The sequence below is a fragment of the Ascaphus truei genome, chromosome 1 (genome assembly GCF_040206685.1).
Source record: "Ascaphus truei isolate aAscTru1 chromosome 1, aAscTru1.hap1, whole genome shotgun sequence".
Lineage (NCBI taxonomy): Eukaryota > Metazoa > Chordata > Amphibia > Anura > Ascaphidae > Ascaphus > Ascaphus truei.
The window spans coordinates 133,750,954-133,773,097 of record NC_134483.1 but is presented as its reverse complement, the minus strand read 5'-3'; the positions used below and the strand labels follow the sequence as shown (position 1 = coordinate 133,773,097).

Here is a 22,144-nt window from a genome sequence, read left to right as displayed (position 1 = left end):
TCAGCGCACTTAAATTTGTGTGCACACGCACACGCACACGCGCGGCCCTCTAATGCTGAGAGGAGGTTGAAGTGAACCCCTTAAGCCGCTCCTCGTCCCTGCTCACCATGCCACAGTTGAGGTTCTTGTCCACCTTGCAGAAGGTGTGGGGTGGGGCTTCCCCTTTGTTTGTGACGATCACGCAGATGTCTGTCACCGCCAGGGAGTTCTGAGGTCGGATCAGAGGTGCCCGGCGTAAGGTGATAAATATCCGCATGGAGGTGGCTGAGCTGTTGTTGACGTTTGCACAGCGGCCATATGGCGTGGCCTGGATGACCTCACACCCAGTTATTAGGCGCTCCTTCCCCTCATATAGCACGCTGGAAAGAAAAGGAAGGGGAAGCAGAAGGGTTACATTGGTCTGTGTCACGCAATGGAAGGGGCCGAACCCAAGTGAACTAATGGCAGCGGTATGTTTAATAGCTTAAATGTAGATGACGGCCAACTTTTAAAAATAAAAATTAAGTGTAATTTTGAAATCTTTCAATTGAGTTCTGCTTGTTTTTTTTTACATAGATAGGAAAACAAAATGTCAATTTAAATGTACTCCGTTGTGCGGGCCAATAGGAAGCCGCCATGTTATCTGTTGCAGCTTCCTATTGGCTCAAGTGACGCAGGGGTTTAAGTATCAGGAAGTAACGGACACACGGACACACGGACTGCTCTATTGAGCTTTTAATGTTTTCATAGTAACCAAATGCTTTGGAAGGGTTTTTACAAAGTGTCCCTTTGTCCTTTGTTTATAAAGTAATTATGATTTATTATTATTATTTATAAAGGAATTCATTACCCATGGAGACTGTGATGGCAAATACAATAGATTTGTTCAAAAAAAGGTTGGACATCTTTTTAGATGGGAAAGGCATACAGGGATATACCAAATAAGTATAAATGGGAAGGATGTTGATCCAGGGATTAATCCGATTGCCAATTCTTGGAGTCAGGAAGGAATTAATTTTTCCCCTTAATGGGGTTTTTTGTTTGCCTTCCTCTGGATCAATAAGTATAGATATAGGATAAAGTATCTGTTGTCTAAATTTAGCATAGGTTGAACTTGATGGACGGAAGTCTTTTTTCAACCTCATATACTATGTAACTATGATGCAACCATTAGTCATAATTAGCTGCAAAACATGTTCAATTTTCATAGATTAGGAATAGCAAAACAAAAACAGTAAGGGTGCCCGTACTAGCCATTTCAAATAATAAACTCTTTCTAAACAGATTCCTGCTAGCAACAGTGCAGGAAGATATTGGCCCATATTTATTGGACAGTGTCTATTGAAGTAGCGTAGCTCACTCATCAGTGCAATTATAGAACCACTGGAGTTATATGGCATAAGAATAATGCAGTATTGCATATTCAGTGGCACGTTTGTAGTTTGCCTATCCAGTCTCAAATGTGCTAAACAAAAGCGGATGTGTGTGTGTATTAGAGACACACACACGTCTACTACTATAGTTAAACTTTATTTTACAAGTTTGAGAATATCAGATTTGGATGTACGCCAGGTGAGGGTCAGATGTTTGGACAATCAATAAAACAAGACTACCAAAACAGATACAGATCAACAACGGTTAGATAATTATCTGTTCCTTATCTGTCAGTACATTAATGTGTTGCACAAGTCTGTCAACGGCTATGCTTGGTGGTAGAAATAGATGGTTAGATATGGTACTTAATTTTAAGTAGCCTCTACAAATAACAGATCCAAACAGATGTAACATATGCAGTACTCCTTGCTTGTTCTAGTCTTTCCATAGCATTCAATAGTCACATGTATCATAACATTGACAGAGCTATGTCGATAAGCATCAAGACGGGAATAGCGTCAATGCTTCCATATTTCTTGTATAATCCAATATTTTATTTCCAATTTCAACATTGCTACATCTGTAAATAGAGACATGCAGGGGTTATTCTTTGAACTGCAAAAGTGACGATCAGAGCACTATCGCATGGAAACTCCCAATGGGAGTTTCCGAGCAGTATTCCCCCGATGAGCACCAACAGTTGAATAATCCCCATATACTCAGGAGGGAAAATAAAAGCGGATCAGGAGTACCCCGTACCACCAATGCGATTTCTTTAGACATGCAACTTTGAATATATTTTAGAAAGATTGCGTTGGTTCTAGCGTGCGTGCACATATGCACATATGGTCCTCGCTTATCTGACGTAATGCACCAGCAAAAGTCTGTCGGATAACGGACAATCGGATTGCTTGTCCATGTTAATTGGCGGCGGTAACCGTCGGATAAGCAAGTCCAACATCTGATAATGCGTCCGGCGGACGAAAAGGCATTCAACGGAAATAGGGCCGTCGGATCCTGAGGAATGTGGAAATAATAATTTATATACACACACACACGCAGGTGTGTTGTGTATGTGGATGGATAGAATGTATGTGGACACACACACACAGTTGCTTGTCAACCAAGTGAATCACCGCATTATATTAAGTACACCACACCTATGGCCATTGGGTTCAAAAGTATGCATAACGGAGGCTGACCCATACAGAGCAATGGGAGGCTTGAAGGAAATCTGAAACACTTATTTGCAAGAAACCATTTGGGCAGTGTCAAATAGCTCACAATAAAATGGTAGTGTACCAACATCAGGTTTTTTTTTATTTTTTATTTTTAATTTTAAACCAAAAGGTAATCCGCTAGTTTCTTTAACAATTAAGTTTTTCTTTTTAACAGTAACCCGCAAATGTCAAAAGCTTGTCAGGCAATTGTTGGCCTGTCTGCCTGTGCGTGTTGAGGTCAGAATAATACATAATACTTTCCATTCAGAGAACCAAAGAGTAAAAATGGAATAAAAAGATAAAGGACACATTCTAACCAAACACTTGTCCACAGAGAAAGAATATTAAACAATTACAGAAAATTGTTCCACTTGTAATTCATTTGAACTCCAATACACCCTGCAAATAGGGAGTGCACCTTCAAAAGCAGAGGTCGTCATTCCAGCAAGTCAACATGAGCCAGAGTATTGTGTGTGTATGTGTGAAGGGGTTAAAGAGCAAATGAGCTGGAGGATTTGGCAGGAAGCCAGTTAATGTCTGTCCAAACCTCCGTTCCTAGGAAACAAGGGTCAGAGGGGCTCCAAACAGCAGGTGCGCACCTCGTTACTGGGGATCGGGATCTGTGGAGCCGGGAGTATGAGGATAGGTGAAAGCACAGAGGCTTCCTCTCCATCCCATGGCAATAACAATGAAGAGCTGTGCAAATATCACACAGAGACTTGGACAGAAAACACACCGTTTAATGATCACAGAGACAAGTGAACTACTTCTGGCACGATATAGATCTATAGCTGTACATATGCAAATGCACACCCATATTACTATACATAAATCTAATCTATAAACACGCACACGTTTAATTAATCAAGATGGATATATAAGTGTGCGACCTTTAAGACTACGCAGAGCCTCTCCTCAAGCTTGAGGCGCTACATCGTGAGTGCTGTGGGCAATTTGTTTGTTTATATTCTACTTTGGTCTGGTACAGGTGAACCCAGAGCTCAGCGTGCACCCAATGAACAAGCAATGTTTATTTTTATTACATACAGTAGGAAGTGCTTTTACTATCTCTCCATTGTGTGTACACACTATGGTTGGGCTATATCAACATTTACACCACGATAACTATATTAAGATATTAAATGCGATATAGATATATATATATAGATACATGTATATATATATATATATATATATATATATATATATATATATATATATATATATATATATATATATATCGTGATAAATCTGTTAAAATAAGTGTGAAAATGTTCTCGTAAATCTAAATAAAATATTTTCAAAATAAATTCTTTAGATTTACTAGAACAAAGGGCCCTTCATTCCCAAACCCTTTCCATATCTGCAGTTCACCTTTTCTTACCTACACTCCTCCCATCACCGCAATATCCCCCTCATCCCAGCACCCACCCAGAGATACTCCTACCATTTAAAAAGACATGTCATTTATAAAATATTAACCATATATATATATATATATATATATTAAACTGATTTTTCCACAATTAAGAAATGTCGAAAAATCTGTTTTAATTCATTTTTAACATTTTTATAAAGGGTGTGTGAAGGGATGAGGGGGATGTTAGGGTTATGAAAGCAATGTTGGTGAGAAATGGTGAAGTACAGGCATGGCAGAGGGTGTTAAGGGTCCCAGGGGGTGAGAAAAGAAGGAGTTAAGTGCCCCAGGGGGAGGTTGAGGCAATAGAGAGGGAGGGCGAGAGGGAGGGCGAGGGGGAGGGCAAGAGCACAGTGGCAGCTTCAAAGTTGCACCTCTGACCACCAGCATCTCGTGTTATTGCGATAACAGGTATTCTCCCATATCAGCACTCCGGGATATTGTTATCACAATATTATTGAATACCAGTATATCGCACAACCCTTGTGTATACAAACACACACTACCAGCAATATAGTCATTTATGACTCATTCAAGTTAGCTGATAGGCGTCTTCCAGTATGGAAGGCGTTTTAGGGAGTAACACTGCTTACTAAAAGATTAAAATACAAGTAGTTCTGGAGGAATTTTTTTTTAAATTTATTTTAATCATCATTTAGGTTTTTTACAGCGAAATGAAAGTAAATGGATATACAAACCAGCCTATCGACAGGTTAGAGTTTGATAGGCTAGTTCAGTAGTTCCCAACCTCTTTTGCATTGCATCCCATGCTTATTTCGTTTGCCATCATTTTCTATGTAAGAGCTATGCTTTACAGAATTTTATTTGTTCCCCCTGTAAATTCAATGCTCTTCTATTCTTTCCCCGACATTTAAAAGCTGGATTTTTGTATTATCCTAATTTTATCTAGTTCTGCAAAATTTGTCAACACCTGGTTTGAGAATGCAACACGTCACAGAGTTAGATCCCAGTCACTGAGAATCACTGCTCTGTATCTACTGCATACCAGCTGCTCGTTTGTGTGTCTGGGCCGCATGAGCAAATACAAGCAGGGTAACTATAGCCAAGTCAATGGAAAGAAAAGGACTGTGTGGGACAGATATGCACATTCTACATTTTCTTGTTTGACAAGATGAGAACATGCAAAGAGTACAATTACTGACGATTAATACAAATAGAGGATGGTACAATGTAAGCACATAGAGTAGGCTATTGTAATCAAGAACAGCAAATACAAATACCACTTATGAGCACATTCACATGTCAGACAGGGTCGGCCACTCTGCTTTTCACCATTATCTCCTAGCACTGTGTGCTAAGGGAGTTCTTATGTCACTTTTTTATCTACCATCACTTATAACTATTTCTTTAACATTTGATGGGGGGTACAGATAGAAAAAGGGACATGGGGACACCAAGACAGGCATACATATAATGGGGTTACAGAAAGTCAAAAAAGTTTATTGGGGGGGAGGGAGGGATAGGTATATTACGGAAGCTTATCTCTGAGCATGTTATACTGAGAAGTAGATGCCCTGTAAGGCCTTGATTATACCAGATGCGCAATCTGGTGACGTCATTCGCACGCTGCCGCCGAGCGGCCTTTTGAACATGCAGGGGAGACAGGAGAGAAGCAGCGGAGACGGGGAGGCGTGGCCATGAGTGGTTCGCCCTCATTGGCTGAACCGCTCAAGTGACACGGCCATCGCCTGCCAAGAACAAATTCATCTGTCTCCTCTCCAGTCTGCCGCCCTGCAGTTCCAGGCGGCGCGCACGTTGCTCGTGGTATGTTTACCTCAATTGGAATAAAGCATTTTGTTTTTGCACTGCTGGCGTTTTATGGTATAATCACGGCCTAAGGCCATGAATCGCCACCAGTCCCGGCAGAGGCTGGTAGTAATAGCTTGGATCTCCCCAGGGTAGGTGGTTTGGCAAGAGGTTTTGAGCTTCCTTTCTAGATGGGGCTCTATGTTTATGGATGCTCTTGTAGATTTTTAGAGTGTGAGTGATTGTGTAAGGGAGTCTCGAGTTTCGAGTTACCTCCTCACCAGCCACGGGCCCCAGACTATCACATTTAGCCACTTTGTTGTTAAGAAGGGCTGTTAGTTTCTCTATCAGGAGGATGCGCCATATTCTTTTTTTATACTTCTAATATTGTCGGGCATGTTTGTCTCCAAGAAGCTGCAATACAACATCTTGTTGCCATGAGCCTTGTTTAGGGATTTCTTCTTCGGGTTTCTGGAGAAGGGCCTGCCATGGACTAAATAGAAGGTCGTAGGTCCGTTTCCATAAAGACTCCACATCAGGACATTCCCACCAGATGTGGTACATTGTAGCCACCTCTTGCAACCACGAAAGCAAAGTGGGGACGAGGTTTTGTAAATGATGTGTAAGCCTGAGTGGCAGAGATACTGCCTGTACATAACTTTAGAACGGTTTTCTTTTGTAATAGTGTTAATGACTCTTAGCAGTACCGCTCCTAGTCTAAGGGTATTTAATGCATCGAAGGAGAAAGTGAAGAATTTAGATCTGGGGGCATAGACACACGGCAAGTGTGACCCCAGTGTCACGTAGGTAGCCAGTTATGGGTCTTTTTTTAATTCTGTCTGGGACAAATGGTAAGTTTTTATGTAGCAGAATGGCTACACTTCTTTTCTTCATGCAGCAAAAGCCACAAATGCCTGTGGGTATGCCTTGTCCCAAAAGTGGGTCTCTTGTAGGGACAGCAGGTCTGCTTTTAATTTGTTATAGTTGTACTGTACATGGCTAGCCATCTATCTTATGTGTGGTAAAAAAAGAACAAACAAAAAAAAAGGTATGGTAGAAGTGATACATTTAATGACAGATGTTTAAAAAAGTGCAAGCTTTCATGACCACTCCTGGGGGGGAAAATCCATTCTTTGTTTTGGCAAGCAAGTTAAAGCAGTAATGTCCCCTCAAAATGAACATATACACACAGAGAAAGGAGTCAGGGCACATTAGAACAGTAATAATCCAAAAGCTTGGAGCGAGTGCTAGTGCTAGTGCTAACGTATTAAAAAAAGCAGGCACACCAAATTGTACAATAAATGTGTGTCTACTAGCTCGAAATTACAGCTTCCCAATGGAGCATTTTTCAAGACATTTATAGTACCATTTGGTGTGCCTGCTTTTTTTATTTTATAATATACATATAGATAGAATGAGACACACAGAGAAATACTGTAGGTGGCGACAGTCTGAGAGCGTCCAAGTGACAGTGAGTTGTTTGAGACAAGTGAAAAGGGGGGTATCATCATAGACTCCTAGAACCCCAAATTTCTAACAATAATATCCCCTGATATTGAGTGATTCTATGTAAATAAAATCAGTGCAAATAATTTGCAAAAATAAGTAACATACAATCAATAATAGAGAAGGTAGGAGTGAAAGCCCCAAGTGATTCTTCACTAAGAAAAGTCCATATACACAAACATTAGAGGCGATGTCCTACGATGTCAGCACTTTAAAGCACTTTATATATTCGTTTAAGAACTCCCACTTAGCCTGCAGGTTAACAAGCCCAATCCCTAAGGCACAAAAATGTTAACTCTGCAACATGATAGCATAGTGGCACATATTGATTGTGAAAAAGAGAGTGATTCTTTGTATTAAAGATTTTTACTCACTTCATTGATGTGTGGATCCTCCTGAACTGTCAGCGTGCTCCTGCCGAAAGCGGGTCAATGTAGAAGTGACGTTGTGAGGCGGTACATCTGCTATGCGGGGAAAGCATAAAGGATGCACCGCCTCACAATTTCACTTCTACAAATCAACAATAAAATCGTAATTTGCAGCTCAAACCCTTTCTGAATTGTTTTTCTCAATCCCAAATGTGCAATAGTCCGGATGTTTGAGGAGCGCAGATATATGAAAATAGAAAAAAAATAATTATATATATATATATATATATATATATATATATATATATATATATATATATATATATATATATATATATATATATATATATATATATATATATATATATATATATATATATATACACACAAAATATAGTGCAATATGTAAAAATAAAGTGTATTCGTTTGGTTTTCAAAATCCAGAGTGTATACTTACGAATTTCCCAATCTTTTGTGCATATCCAGATCAGTAGCAATGGTGTATCTTTGTGGTGCCGGTCTGACGTTCAGTGTCCCACGCAATGAGAATCTGGCTTCCACTCTACGCGTTTCACCGGGTGAAGCCAGATTCTTAATGAGTGGGACGCTTAACGCCACGCTGCCTACCCGCCCGCCTGTTAATCGTCCGGGAGATTTCATCCGGAAGTGCGGGACCGGAGACGAGCAACACGAGCCCAGCTGAGGAGGGCAGAGAGAGAACGCCTCTACATCCCAGCCGGTCTCGCTCTATGATTTGTTCAATATGCGCTATTTTTACTGACACCATGCGAGTCAATCTTATGCTTATCTATAGATACAATACTTGTTTATCAGTCTACACTATCCTTGGTTCTTCACCTTATTTACCATGGTTACCATACCTGTTGGCTCAAGAAACATCACTGACAGACACCACAAAGATACACCATTGCACTGATTTGGATATGCACGAAAGATTGGGAAATTCGCGAGAACACACACACTGTTGGATTTCGAAAACCAAATGAAAACCCCATTTTTAAGAGAGACAGCCTGACACTCGCAGAGGTGAAAGAGGAGGCTTCTAGGTGACGGCAAGCCAAGAAGAGAGAAGTTGAGACCGCAGCAGAAACATCCCCTACACCAGAGCTGGCAAACTCACAGCCCACAGGGTGTCGCCAGGAGGCCCGCACCCTAAGAGCTGACCTTGGTGAGGTGGATGGCGGCTGAGTGTCCAGCGGCAGAGCAGCTGCAGGACCCAAAAGCTGAACCATAGCCCCCCAATTGCCAAAATATTTCCAGCTTTTTTTTTTGAAGCTTTAAAACCCAACCACAAAAACATAGCCACTGGGTCACAAAAAGAAAAACGCAACGTCGTCTCCTGGTGACATTGTAACTTTCTATTGGCCTCTGGAGCAAGCGCACAGCCACTTTGTGTCCACCAGGCAACAATAGGGGACCAACCTGCTTGTGGATCGGGAAACGGGGAGTCCCTCTGCTGCTGCAGGGACCTGCAGTATACTGCACAGCCTCATAAGTTACATCCCCAGTAAAAAGCTGCTGGACCCTGCTGTCAAGAAGACAGCATTGATAGAGGATGCTAAGATTGGGCTAATCAAACCATATAACGCTTAATGAAGTTGGCTTTAATTAACTTCTAGATTACATCATAGGTGCAACAAAACAACTGCAATAGGCCGAGAACAGGAACGGTATCTTATATTGATATCAAATCAACATTAGGATATTGCATACTGCAATCTGTAGGGCACCTGGGTGAAATGTGTTGGGGTATGCCATTTTTTGCCAACATCTTAATATTGCTGCTATCAACATTGTGTATAAAGCACACTTTGGTCCCTGTCTTAACGTATTGCAGCAAGATCTCACAAATCACAATGCTCCTTTGTTCTGATCACGTTGGGAGTGGCGCTCCCTAGCTGGTGTCTGCACCTGTATATGATCACTTTCTGCTGAGACTCTTTGGAAGTCTCTTAACTTTATGTCATTCGTTTAAAAAAATTAATACATAAAATAAAAAAAATAATGCTTTCTATGTACACTTCCCACAATTCACACTTAAGGGAAAGCAGCCCCCTGCGGGGTGGAATATCCTGATCTATTCCATGCACTTCCATGTACAACAAAGTTGCAGTATAATTTATTCCGATTCATACAAGACAGTGTTTTTCAACCAGGGTTCCTAGGAACCCCTGGGCACCCCTAAAGGGTTACCTGCAATTTTCAGGTCATTTGAAAATTGAACCAAATACCGAAACCCCCTTTCGAGCACATTCACATGTCTCAGGCCTCGGGCATGGTCAGTGCTTATGCGCTGACCCGTGCTGAGGCGCGCTGCTGCTCGGCAGTGAGCCCCTGCAGCCGCATTGAGAGCGGCTTTAGCAGGGGCTCGCGCACGCTTCCGCAAGCATGCGGAAGCGTAAGTCTTATGGAAATTTTACATTTTCGCGCTCATGGGAGCGCAGGGCCGGTCACGTGAGCGGTTCACCCGGACGGCGCGCTAACCAAGGCCAGGGAAAGCACCCGCTTTCCCTCAGCCTCAGCGCGCCTGCCTTTCACCATTATGTCTTGGCATACAATCCTTCCCCTGTAACCAGTGATTCTGGGAAAGGACATGCAAATGAGCACAGTGTCACTTTTTGTATCATGTCCATTTTAACATGGACCCCTATAAGCTTATGCCTGCAGAATTACGCAGCTTTCCAGCACAGCCTGGGTTAAAAAAAAAGTGCATAGCCAGTAAACCTACTCATAGACAGCTTTGTTTCGACCATTTGTGCCTCAGTGTGAGGATGGTCATACAGGCTTTGTAATGTGAAGCTGGAAGAGGTTTTAACCATACGTTAAATAAGTTATGGTGGGTAAAAAAAGGAACAAAAACCCTTCCACTGTATAGCAAATAAAAATACCACTTATGATCACATTAACGTGTCTCAGACAGTTCTGCAACACTGCTTTTCACCAAACACAAAAGAATTTTCAATGCATCCGATCTCAGACGCGCTATTAGAGAGGGTTGTGGTTCCTTACAATGCATCTGATCTCAGACGCGCTATTAGAGAGGGTTGGGGTTCCTTACAATGCATCTGACCTCAGACACTATTAGAAAGTGTTGGGGTTCCACTGAATGTCACAATATAATTATTGGGTCCCTTAACCCCCAAAAAAATGCTGGAAACCGCTGGATATATGTGCAAGGTGCCACACGAAGGGTGTGGAGAAGAAAAAGAAAAAGAAAAAAAGAGGAAACAAACCTTTTACAGTACAGTGGCCGTGGCAAGAGCAGAAAAGCCGCCCGTGCAGTGATGCTTTTCATATTTCTAGTATGAATGTGCAGTGGTGACTAATCGGACGTTCCCACCACGCTTTACTTTTCACGTCTCTTGCCAAAGTACTGAAGGTGAGAATTGTTATCTATGAGAACATAAATCAAAGCTTGTGCTCAAGTATGTATAAAATGTTATGGGACGTGAGGCGCGCTCCAGTGCTCAAACTTACTGGGGTATGATAATGCATTTGCACGATTGTACCGCTTTAAACAAAAATCAGAAGAGTATTTTTTTTAAACGAAAAAAAAAAAAAAAAAAAAAAAAAAGTTTACACCGCCTCAAATAAAATTCAATAAGATACTCCGTAGCATTTGGTTTCTATGGAAACATAAAAAAAAAAAAGGAAGGGAGATGAAGAGAGGAAAGACTTTGTATCGATTGTTGGGCGAAGTGCAGCAGCATATTTGGTTTGAACAGATCATGGCAAAGAACAATGATTACCACTGATCTTTTTAATGAGTAAAACTATTTACTTAAGGGGGGGTTGAATCATACTAAGCAAGTCAATTACATAAATAAGTTGTTTAAAACCTCCTCTATTTCCCCCGCCCCACTATGTGGAACTGCCCCTTTACTAAGGAAGGCAGCACAGCTCAACGTGATCTACTACACTGCATGGTACTGACTAAAAGCATTACAGCCTATATATGTCAATTCACTCATCAGATAAATAGTTAACGCGTGGTTAATGAGTCAAACATCGTTAATTTTATTTACTTGTAAAAAAATATATATACTGAAAATTTATCCGTTTCCTGTATCTCTGATACATTTGTTTTATAAAGTGCTTTGTATAATAATAATAATAGCATGTTCTTGTATAGCGCTGCTAGTTGTACGCAGCGCTTTACAGAGACATTTTGCAGGCACAGGTCCCTGCCCCAAAGAGCTTACAATCTATGTCTTTGGTGCCTGAGGCACAGGGAGATAAAGTGACTTGCTCAAGGTCACAAGGAGCCGACACCGGGAATTGAACCAGGCTCCCCTGCTTCAAACTCTCAGTGCCAGTCAGTGTCATTACTCACTGAGCCACTCCCTCTCCCTGTATAATGTGCACAGTACAGTACAGTATTATGATGATGCACAGGGGCAGATTCACCAAACTCCAGCGACTGGTGACCCTCCGCAATTCTGCGTTACCTGCCGTTCAGGTCAATGGCAGTTACTATATTATTGTGCTACGATATCGGGTATTGGACCTTATTGAATCATGGGCCTCGAGTTTAAATAACTACAGCAATTGTCCACGCAGTCCCCATTTTTTTTTTTTTTACTTATATGATTATTTAAAGATCGATTTAAAAGATTTTCATGAGGATCCAAAAGTGTGATTTCAAAGACAGATCAAGATAACAGGCGCCATTGCGCTCACAGCTGAAACAGCGCATTATCCCCTCTCCCTTTTCATGCGTGGCTGTTTCAAGACAATAGCCGCTTGTCCCTCTGTGCTGCGGAATAGGAAGTGTATACTTTCTTTGCAACGGTGCGAGCGTACATCACGCACGCAAGAATGCTGCAGGAACTCCTACACGGGAAACGGAGAAGGAAACTAGCGAGTAAACAGGGGAGGCACTTTCAACCATCCTACAATGGTTTCATATTTCTAGAAAAAAAAAAAAAACACAAAACGTACTGTGGGAAGGACACTGAGGTTTTAGGTCCGAACACCAACCTCTCGCAGGCATGTAAGGGCGTACACACCCCAGCAACAACAAAAATTATCTTTGATTTGTGAAAAATGATTTAAGGAAGCGGAGAGTTATTTGCATTGTTTGTGCATTTCAGCCAACTGAAGCAACGTGGCCAAAAAAAAGGGACTTAACCCATTCACTGTTAGAGGGGCCAGCAACGCATTGGCAGCGAAAGAGTTAAAGGCGGAGGCCCACATAGGACTGCACTGAATTACTACCAATACTAGTACTCAGAATATTTTGCCATGTATAGCGATAATGGTCTACGCAGCGCTGTACATATAATTCTGCAGGCACATTACGTCCCTTCCATGTAGAGCTGACAATCTAATGTTGTTCACTGATGCACAGGGAGGTAAGAGAGACTTGCCCAAGGTCACCGGGTGAGCGGACACGGGCATTCAAACTGGGTTCACTCATCAACAGTACAGACAACTAATAACTGTGGTGTGTTTATTGGGTTAAAACAGACTGATGCATTTGGAGGGGGAAAAACAACATCTAAAAAGTATTGCCATTTATTTCTAATGCTCAGCAGTGCATTACAATGAGAAAACAAGTATTACAAACAGATTAACATCAAAGTATGCAGTACTCAAATTCATAAACAAGTCCCTGTATTTATTATCTAATTTACTGACAAATCCATTGGTAATTAACCCAGTGCTGAGCAAAAGCATTGCAATTCCCCACCTCGAATTCCATGAACTCAAGGGTGACCAAACCCTACTTGTTTAGGACAAGAGGAACGTTGCAAAGACCATGTTATGAGGGGTTACAGGATGCCATAGGAGCGAATATACAAACCACGGAAGATAAATTACTTCCCAGTGGCCTCTACATTGTGGCTTGATAACACTCGTACAGAATAATAGGAACCATATGTTCAGTCTGTCCACAAGCCCCTTGTAAAGGATAACTACTACAGTTAATGTCCCACACGTGTGTGCATTTACACAGGGAGACGCACGATTTTGTGTGTCTGATTTAATGATTGGATGTGTAAAAATATCGGAGTACATCGTGGAAATTAAAAAAAACCAGTATAGATATCTTCAAACCATTGGCTGAAGATCCTGAATGTGACTCAAACCGAAAAATACTGCAGGCTTACTGCATTAATGAAAAATGGCATGGCCCACCAGCAACTGCAAGCAGTGCGTATGGTATATTACTGTAACGCTGTGCAAAGATAGGGTTAAATGTACAAAGTCATCAGGAACCTCAATGAAACAAGCAAATACTTAGAAGATTAGCAGGTATTGTGTTCTCCCACTTCAATACAAATCTCATATAGGTTACTGCTGCATTTTTATAGACGTGAGGTGGAAGCATAACTCTAAATTAAGTTGTAAATCCAATTCTAAAATGCTCAAAATGCCAGTGTGTTATGATGAAGAAAGCTCTGAACAAACATTACTAGAGCATACAAAGGGTTGCTCGCCCACGCCCCGGCAGGAGGTCATGCCTTTTCACAAAATAAAAAAAAATAATGCAGGCTTTTACTGACTCATATGCATGCTTCATACTTCCAGATTTGAAATCATACACACTGGATATTCACTGGGGCAAGGCTGCCTTCCCAGAACATATTTACAGTGCATATTTCACATTGACATGGACAAACTAGGAGTTCTAACAGACAACGTTTTCTCCACATGTTCTTAAAGTTAAACAGCTTAACCCCAAAATACTTGTTACTCAAACTATGTTTAAAAAATAAATAAATAAAAGCATACCCTTAGATGACTTTAGTTTAATTCATTTCTGAACCAGTAGTATTGTATTGGTCTGGCTGTTTTCGTATTTTAATAAAGTGCCCTGTTAAGAAGCCAGATCTGTGTTTATAAAGATGGACAGTCTTCATACGCCGTATATATATTATATAAATGACTCCTACAAATTAAAAGGCATCATAGGGAGATATCTCTTACTGAACCAACACAAATAATGTGTAGGTTTTTTTAAGCTTTCAACAAAAATAAATAAATAAATAAATGTAATTACGCACGGTCACATTACGTTTTGCTGAAAGACCACCTCTATATCAGCTATAAACATGCCACGTTTCTTGCTATGCCACGTTTCTTACTAGACCACCATATTCCTTACAAGCAGTAACGTAGAGCAGGGCTGCTCAACTCCAGTCCTCAAGCCCCCACAGCAGTCAGGTCTTCAGGATATCCCTACTTCAGCACGGGTGCTCAGAGGCTCAGTATTCAACTGAGCCACCTGTGCTGAAGCAGGGATATCCTGAGAACCTGGCCTGTTGGCGGTGCTTTGGGACTGGAGTTGAGCAGCACTGACGTAGTGTACAAAGGACAAGCATGGAGCCTTAAAAACATTGGTGTCACACAGCGCGTTAGTTACTTAGTCAGTCTTTCTTGAAGTTACCACCTAGCCGTGGAAAACCCCTTGACCGAGTCCATAAGGAATATGCTCAGCATGCAATGACCTTTTACAGTCAACATCATCAAGGATTCTCCTGATCCACTGAAGGCCGAGCATTTCCCCAAATAATGAGTGCATCCTGCATAAAGAAAAAAAACATTTGATGGAGCATGATCAGTTATAAATGCATAAGAGAACAGTGCAAAGCAGGCACCACAACAAACTCGGGCTTCACCTTCTAATTTCTTACTCTGTTTACAGAGGCATGTGGAACATCATTGACAATTATATTACACACATGCATGGCACCATTGTCAGAAATGTTTGGCTGTGCGTTTTATACGCTTTGGCAGGTGTCCAATTTGTTTCTCTGCCGTTTAAAATTAAAGGAGGATCCCTCGTCTCCTCGTGAGCGAATTCTTAGATAAGCTGAACCTTTCCTGGGACCTAGAAGTCGGCTGTAGAAGGAATTGCCAATATTGCTCTATTACACACGCCTGAAGGAATGCAGCACTTTAGAATGCCATGAAAGACGTATCCGGGAGTCCATGAGACATAAAAAAGCCATCACTCCAATCTAAAAAACACCACAAAACAGCAACTCCCTTCAGAGATCTTTGCATCTTCCAACAACTATCTTAAATAGTGGGGGGAAATTGCTACACGCCTATTGTTAATAAATACCTCTGTTTCTGAGTACTTCAGCTGCAGGCAGAAGCATTTCACCCCTTAATTGCCAACATTACCTATAATTGGATTTGTGGTCTCGAGCAGTACCATCTAGAGGCAAACCGCTAAACGGCGACATTCAAATACAATACGTTGCAGTTTGCAAGTTGAGCTAGATCTAGTGAAACGGAGTAGTACTCTCGCTTCCTACTCGTTAGGGTAACATCCCTGTGTGAGGAAACCTAAAAACGCAACTTTGCAAAGAATTTAACATTATGATGCTCCACTTTAAAACAAATGTACCCAAGTTTAAAGGTGCAATCTAAGCGTTTATTATATATTAAAAAAATAATAATTTTGATTTTTTAATACAGGTTTGAAGCAGGGGGTCTCCGGAGCGGAACACCATTGCCAGCTCTGGGGGCCCCTGCTTCCGGGGATACTTACTTCCGATGGGGTTGCCGAAACTTGCAGATTTCTGCAGATTAAAGCCCCCAGTCACATGGGCCAATTGGAAGCCGCAGGAGATGACGTCAAGGCTTCCTATTAGCCCTGGAGATTTGAACGGGGGCCATATTGTGAGTCCTGGAGTAGGTACCGGCACCCACTACGGAGGTAAGTGCCTCCGAAGCAGGGGGTTCCCGGAGCTGAAACCAATATGGTTCACCCCTGGAGATGTGTGTATATGTGTATGTATATACAGCTGAACCCAGTTATAACACGTTGCTCGGGGTACACATAAAGAGACCGAATTATAACCGGGATCGTGAAATGGCCACCACGATCAGCATCATTAAAAAATGTATACATTTTACCATACCATGCAGGAATTGAACCCATGACCCTTCATATGCAAGTAGCAATTCTCTAGCTGCTACACCACAGGGTTGGTGTAATGAATCTGACTTGATAAACACTTAACATCTATTGGATTGCATTGTGCAGTAGATGTTAAGTTTATTTACCCTGTGGTGTAGCAGCTAGAGAATTGCTTCTAGCATATGAAGGGTAATGGGTTTGATTCCTGCATGTGTATTATATAAAACTTATTCTGTTGGCTGTTATTGGTCAGATAAAGGTCATGTGACCCTACTCAGCGCTCTAAAAATCAAAATGAAAGCCGCGGACGAGGAGAGAGCATCCGATGCTGGGCAAGTCAATAAAAGCATTGATTTTTTTTTCTCCAAATAACAAACACAAAAGAAACCCTTGGAGATGTCTATAAAATCGGGAGCCACACTCAGACCGCGTTATAAGCAGATCCGCCTTGTAGCGGATCGCGCTATATAACGGGGTTGAGGTGTGTGTGTGTGTGTGTGTGTATGTATAAAGAGGGCTTTAAAGCAAGGAATTTACCACTTTTCTTTCTTTGGAAATTAAACGTGATTTTTTTTTCGGGTAGGGGTGTGTTTGTCAATCAGTAGCATCCTACTCATTCCAGTTCAACACACCAACTAAATTCAACACGCCCATGTATTTCTTCCTAAATCTTTTTCAATGCGTTGGGTTTCCCTCGGGTTGATCAATTTTAATGGATGCCATCAAAACATCTATTCCCATGTACTGCTGTTTTCACAATGTTATTCAACTGGAAATCTTATCCATTTTCTTTTTTACCTCTGTTGTACAGCATAGTACTAAACATGAAACAATGTACCGCATATTGTTGGCCGAAATATTTATACAAATAAGAAATAAAGCTGGCTGGAAAGTGGCTTTAACCACACCTCTCGTATATCGATTTTCTTTTAATAGGCAACACCAAACCTGTATCAAGTACTTTTATATTATGGTCAGGGAACAAGGCCTCAATTAAATTGATACTTCTGCCACACACCATCTACTTTTCTCCAGACTATCTGTGCAAGTGCCATCACCAGTTCTCAGATTTATGAAATTGGGTATCCAGTTGTGTTAGGAAAAGAAACTGGCCTCACGCCCACCATTCATTTATGCATACATCTACTGTACTTGGTCTGGGTTAAACTTCCCTGACAGGCCAGCAATTTCATGCCACACCCTCTCTCTAGTTTTCAAGTGAAGATATGGGTTGATCCTAAAAGTAGTATAACCCACCGGTAGGAGCTGACAGCAGAGCTGACAGCAGAGGTAATGACAGGACTTGTGGTTTGGAGAAATAGAAAAAGGTAGGTAGCCAAAGTTCAGCAACAAAAAAAACATGGCTTTTTCTCAGCCAAAGTACAGCAGTAGAAAGAATAACCGGGCAACAGAACTTAGGCAAAGCTCGGCGGTCAAATTATAGCAGGATAACCAGTCCTCAGAGCCAGTATCCCTCTGAAGTCCAGAACAACAACGCAGGACTGTAGGCGGCCTGTTTTTAAAGGCTTCAGCCCAGGTGGCTCATTGGTGCTTCCGCTTGGTCTAGGTAGGAGTGACCTGTTTAGCTTCCCAAAACAGCCCCAGGGCTTGTACTAAGGGTTGACACCGTTACACCACCCAATCTGCTTATCTCTTCCTTTAGGAGCTATCCATCAAGGTAACATTGGCCCATTCCCTCTCTTTTAAAAAATGGGGTGCTTCCTCAGATGATTGTAATGTGACCTGATGTATTGGTTTAAAGTGCGCCACACAACTATCCAGTCTTATGAGGCAGTTCATCAAAGGTGAAAAATACATTAATGGCAGTGATGTGTTTAGTTAAACAATGTATTGGTGTAATTGGATTTCTTGTTAAGCTTCAATTAGCCTTAAATGTCTCCTGCTCTTTTTTTGCCCCCCCCCCCCCACCCCCATTTCTTTACATGGATTGTAGCACGGGCACCCTCAAGGTGAACTGCGTTAATTTTAGCTCCGGGACCCACTGGCTCCCAAGATACTTCCTGGAGAAGGTGCCACCAGTAGAAGCCCTCTAGGGGGAACACAATGGAGCCGATTAATACGAGAGGGTAAGGGGAGCTAGATGGATTGCTCCTTTAAAGTAACTGCTTCCCTTATTTGTACATGGGTTTGCCTTTCTCCTGCATCACTGTATTCTAACATATTAGCTACCTGTGCTTATCTGTTTGACACCATGGCAAAAAGAACAATTGACTTTTGGAATTCAGGGCAGACAAACCGTCTCATCAACAAAAAACACAACATAAAGATGGAATAAACTCTCCAAAGCATTCGTTTACCATGTTTGTGAAAAGCAGTAATCCTCCGTACAATTTTCTACACCACATTGTATTGAAGAATGAGGACAAAAGGGGGAGGAGGATGGCAGTGCTAAACTGTGCTATTTTCATCTCAGTCCCCGAAATAGTTACCGGTGAAGTTACAGGCTTTAAATCTTCCTCCAGTGGAAATAAAATGGCTGCCAAATCTCAGGCCAACCGCAAGCCGTAATATTATCGGTTACGACTTCCTATTGGGTGGCCATTTAAATCCCCTTTAAAAATCAGGAGGAAATTCCGGTAACTTCATCTGTATCTCGAGAACTGAACTGAAAATAGCCTGATTCAGCTCCAGATGACCCTCTAAACTCCCTTCATTTTACTGGATGGGATGCAGTTAGGTGGCATTGCGACTTTAAACCTATTCATTTTAGTCCTAGGCATGTTAAAAAAAATTGGAATTTTTAATTTTTGTAGGCTTCTAACATTTAATATTTTTTTTCAATTTCATTTAAGAATATTAGTAATAATAAATAGAAAACTTGTTCTCACCCAATATCGGTCAGTGGCGCCTTGCCTCTCTCTCGCTTGTAACAGATGAACAGTTCTGGACTCTTTAGGCTCCCGTGGTTGAGGTTTGCTTGTAGGCCGCTTTGTGTGACTTCAATACAGGTGAAGCCCTCTGGCACAGTCTCGCCAGCCGACTTGTTAATGACGACAAGGTTGGTGATGGGAGCCTTGGGGCCTGCTGTCTTGGTCTCCATACGTCCCATGTCATGGTCCAGGAGCTTGGAGGTATCTGTCAGTCCGGCCACCACAAAGTAGTCTGCAACCCGAGGCCCTTTGTCTTCCATCATGTTTGCGGTAGGCCACCTGGAACACAAATCAAAGAAACATTCACATTAATATTTGTTTTGAGCAACTCCAACCAAGAGAGACACAGGAAAATCAAAATAGGTTTTACATGTTTTTCTTTTATATGTAGCTTGAGCACCCAATTCATTTCTTCTAAGAACTCATATTTCAGGAATTAAGTAATTGACACAAATGAAGGAATTTGTTACAGTAACGTGGCAATCTTTCTGGTCTATATGTTTAGTGTTGGTGAATTTGGAAACGGAGCACGTTTTAGGTGGGGAATTCTAGATACGCTGAAGTGGGAGTTCAAGCTGTTTTCGGATAGATTTCCAGAGCAGATCTCTCAATAACAATTTATTAGAGCTTCGTGATTTCCATTTTTTAGGGGATTTTTTTAATACAAAACACTTTTTGTTTTGCAAAAATAACCTACTGTGAAATCCTCCATGGAGTGTTCCATTTCGGAGAAATAATGACATGTTACTTTTTGAGCCCCCAGAAATTGGTCCATACTGCACATCTGAGTGTCAACGTTATGATTTCTTTTCACTTTACCTTTTTATGTGGATCACATTTATTGTATAATATATATATAATAATAATAAATAAACACACACTCTTGGCTACTAATCTGCCTAACACAAACCCTAGTACTAGTGCAGGCAGTGTTAGGGTTAATCTGGGGTTTCCCCTGTAGTAAGCAGCTCCCTTGAGTGACAGGGGAGGAGAGCTTAGGGTCTGTGTTCTGCCCTATCGGGGGCTCAGACCTAAGACCCTACCCCTGGGTACATAAGGGACTGCATAGCCAACATTTAGTGAGTTGGTGTTCTGGAGTGGAGAGTGTTGGAGACCCTCTCCCTTAGGGGAGTGGGGCAACTACTCCTTATTCCACCAGGGAATAAGGGAGCTAGGGATAGAACTTTAGGGCCCCAAGCCCTGGGGATTCCAGGGACCCAAGAAGAAGTGTACCGTTGTATGCTGTAAGAATAAAGACTGTCCCTGTTTATATACTCCTGCCTGAGAGTGCAGTTAATCAGGGGGAGTATCAGAGAGCTTTCCTGCAGGTACTGCACCCAGCTATGTTGGGGCCTGCGGGAAATGGAGGTGCTGCACCGAGTGAAGAACTGACAAAGAGCCCTAAAGCCTGTCTTGTTTGTCCCCACTACCACCGGCGGACACTCAGGGCCTTCCTGTGAACCAACAGGTAGCACCATCACAAGGTAATCGCAGTGATTCTCCCTTGGGGGAGGGGGGGGGGGAGAACATGGGTTACATATACAGCTCAAAACCGTTATAGCACGATCTGCTACAATGCGGATCCGCATATATAATGCGGTCTGAGTGTGGCTCCTGATTTAAAAACATCTCCAAGTTTTTTTTTTTTTTAATAACATTCAATGCTTTATTGCTAATGAACAGGCGCACACGCGCACACACACGCACGCAATTTTACCATGCCATGGAGGAATCAAACCCATGACCCTTCATAGACTAGTAGTGATTCTCTAGCTGCTACACCATAGGATTGGTGTGATGTCATTGACTATCAACAAACAACAAACAACAAACAACAAACTTAACTTCTACTGCACAGTACTACCTTTCAGTTCCACAAAAACCTTTCTGGCTGGGAATTCGTGTTGAGCACAAATTTACACTAACTTTGGACTTTGTATCAAAATTACTCCGACAACTACAATGTAAATCACAGAAAAGAATACTGGATGTTATCGCCCTGGGACCACCAAGTACACAGATACCAGATATTATAGGTTTACATACTTTTTTTTGGCAAATAGAGGCCCCACATTAGCCCTGGCTGAACACAAAAGGTGCTTGCCATCACTGGTAAAGGAAAACTACTCTATATAAATATATATTTGAATGAGGGTATTTCAGAGAGTACACACCACAAGAATTTTCAGTTGTTTACATACTTGGCAAGACAAAAAAAAAACATTATAGCCTAAAAAATAAAAACACACCCATCGTAGTGTATACTTGCTGGAAGTACACACCCAATGAAGTGCCAATATGGGTATGTTGTCGTCTTTCTCCAGAAGAATATTTTGCTGGGAATTACATCTTCACTACCAACCCATGCTAATGTTAAAATTTGAACCCGTGATTTCTGTGTCAGTTTTGTAGCGTGCCCAAGCAGACAATAGAGTTGAAAAGTTGAATTTTAAAACTTAATGTGGCTAACCAAATTTTGTCTGGATGAGCCAACACACACCTCGCTTTTTAATGCCGGCACACTGATTAATACGATCCCATGCCTGTCATTACACTGGGAATTAGTGATTAGCACGGTCATTAGGCAGTGGGAAGCAACATTTCCACTCCCTCTGCACGGGAGAGAAACACAGAGCGGTTTGCTGGGGTGGCCAGTGGTTTCCCACCAATGTTCTAGGGGGAGATCGGAATGGTAGCGGAGAATCTGCCACAACGTTGTCACT

General features: G+C 41.7%; 2 protein-coding genes across 3 annotated transcripts in view; one reads left to right on the top strand and one right to left on the bottom strand.

The window, feature by feature from the left end:
• Positions 1-22,144, top strand: part of LOC142492387 (perilipin-2-like) — a 447,955-nt gene that overhangs the window by 147,150 nt on the left and 278,661 nt on the right. The gene's annotated exons all lie outside the window — the stretch shown is intronic.
• Positions 1-22,144, bottom strand: part of DENND4C (DENN domain containing 4C) — a 119,840-nt gene that overhangs the window by 72,198 nt on the left and 25,498 nt on the right. For both annotated transcript variants that reach the window (XM_075594996.1, XM_075594998.1), the window contains exons 2-3: positions 19,380-19,700; positions 107-359 (exon numbers count right to left, since the gene is read on the bottom strand). In XM_075594996.1, coding sequence (XP_075451111.1) covers positions 107-359; positions 19,380-19,684 — 558 coding nt within the window. In that variant the 5' untranslated portion in view covers positions 19,685-19,700. The remainder of the gene's footprint in view (positions 1-106; positions 360-19,379; positions 19,701-22,144) is intronic.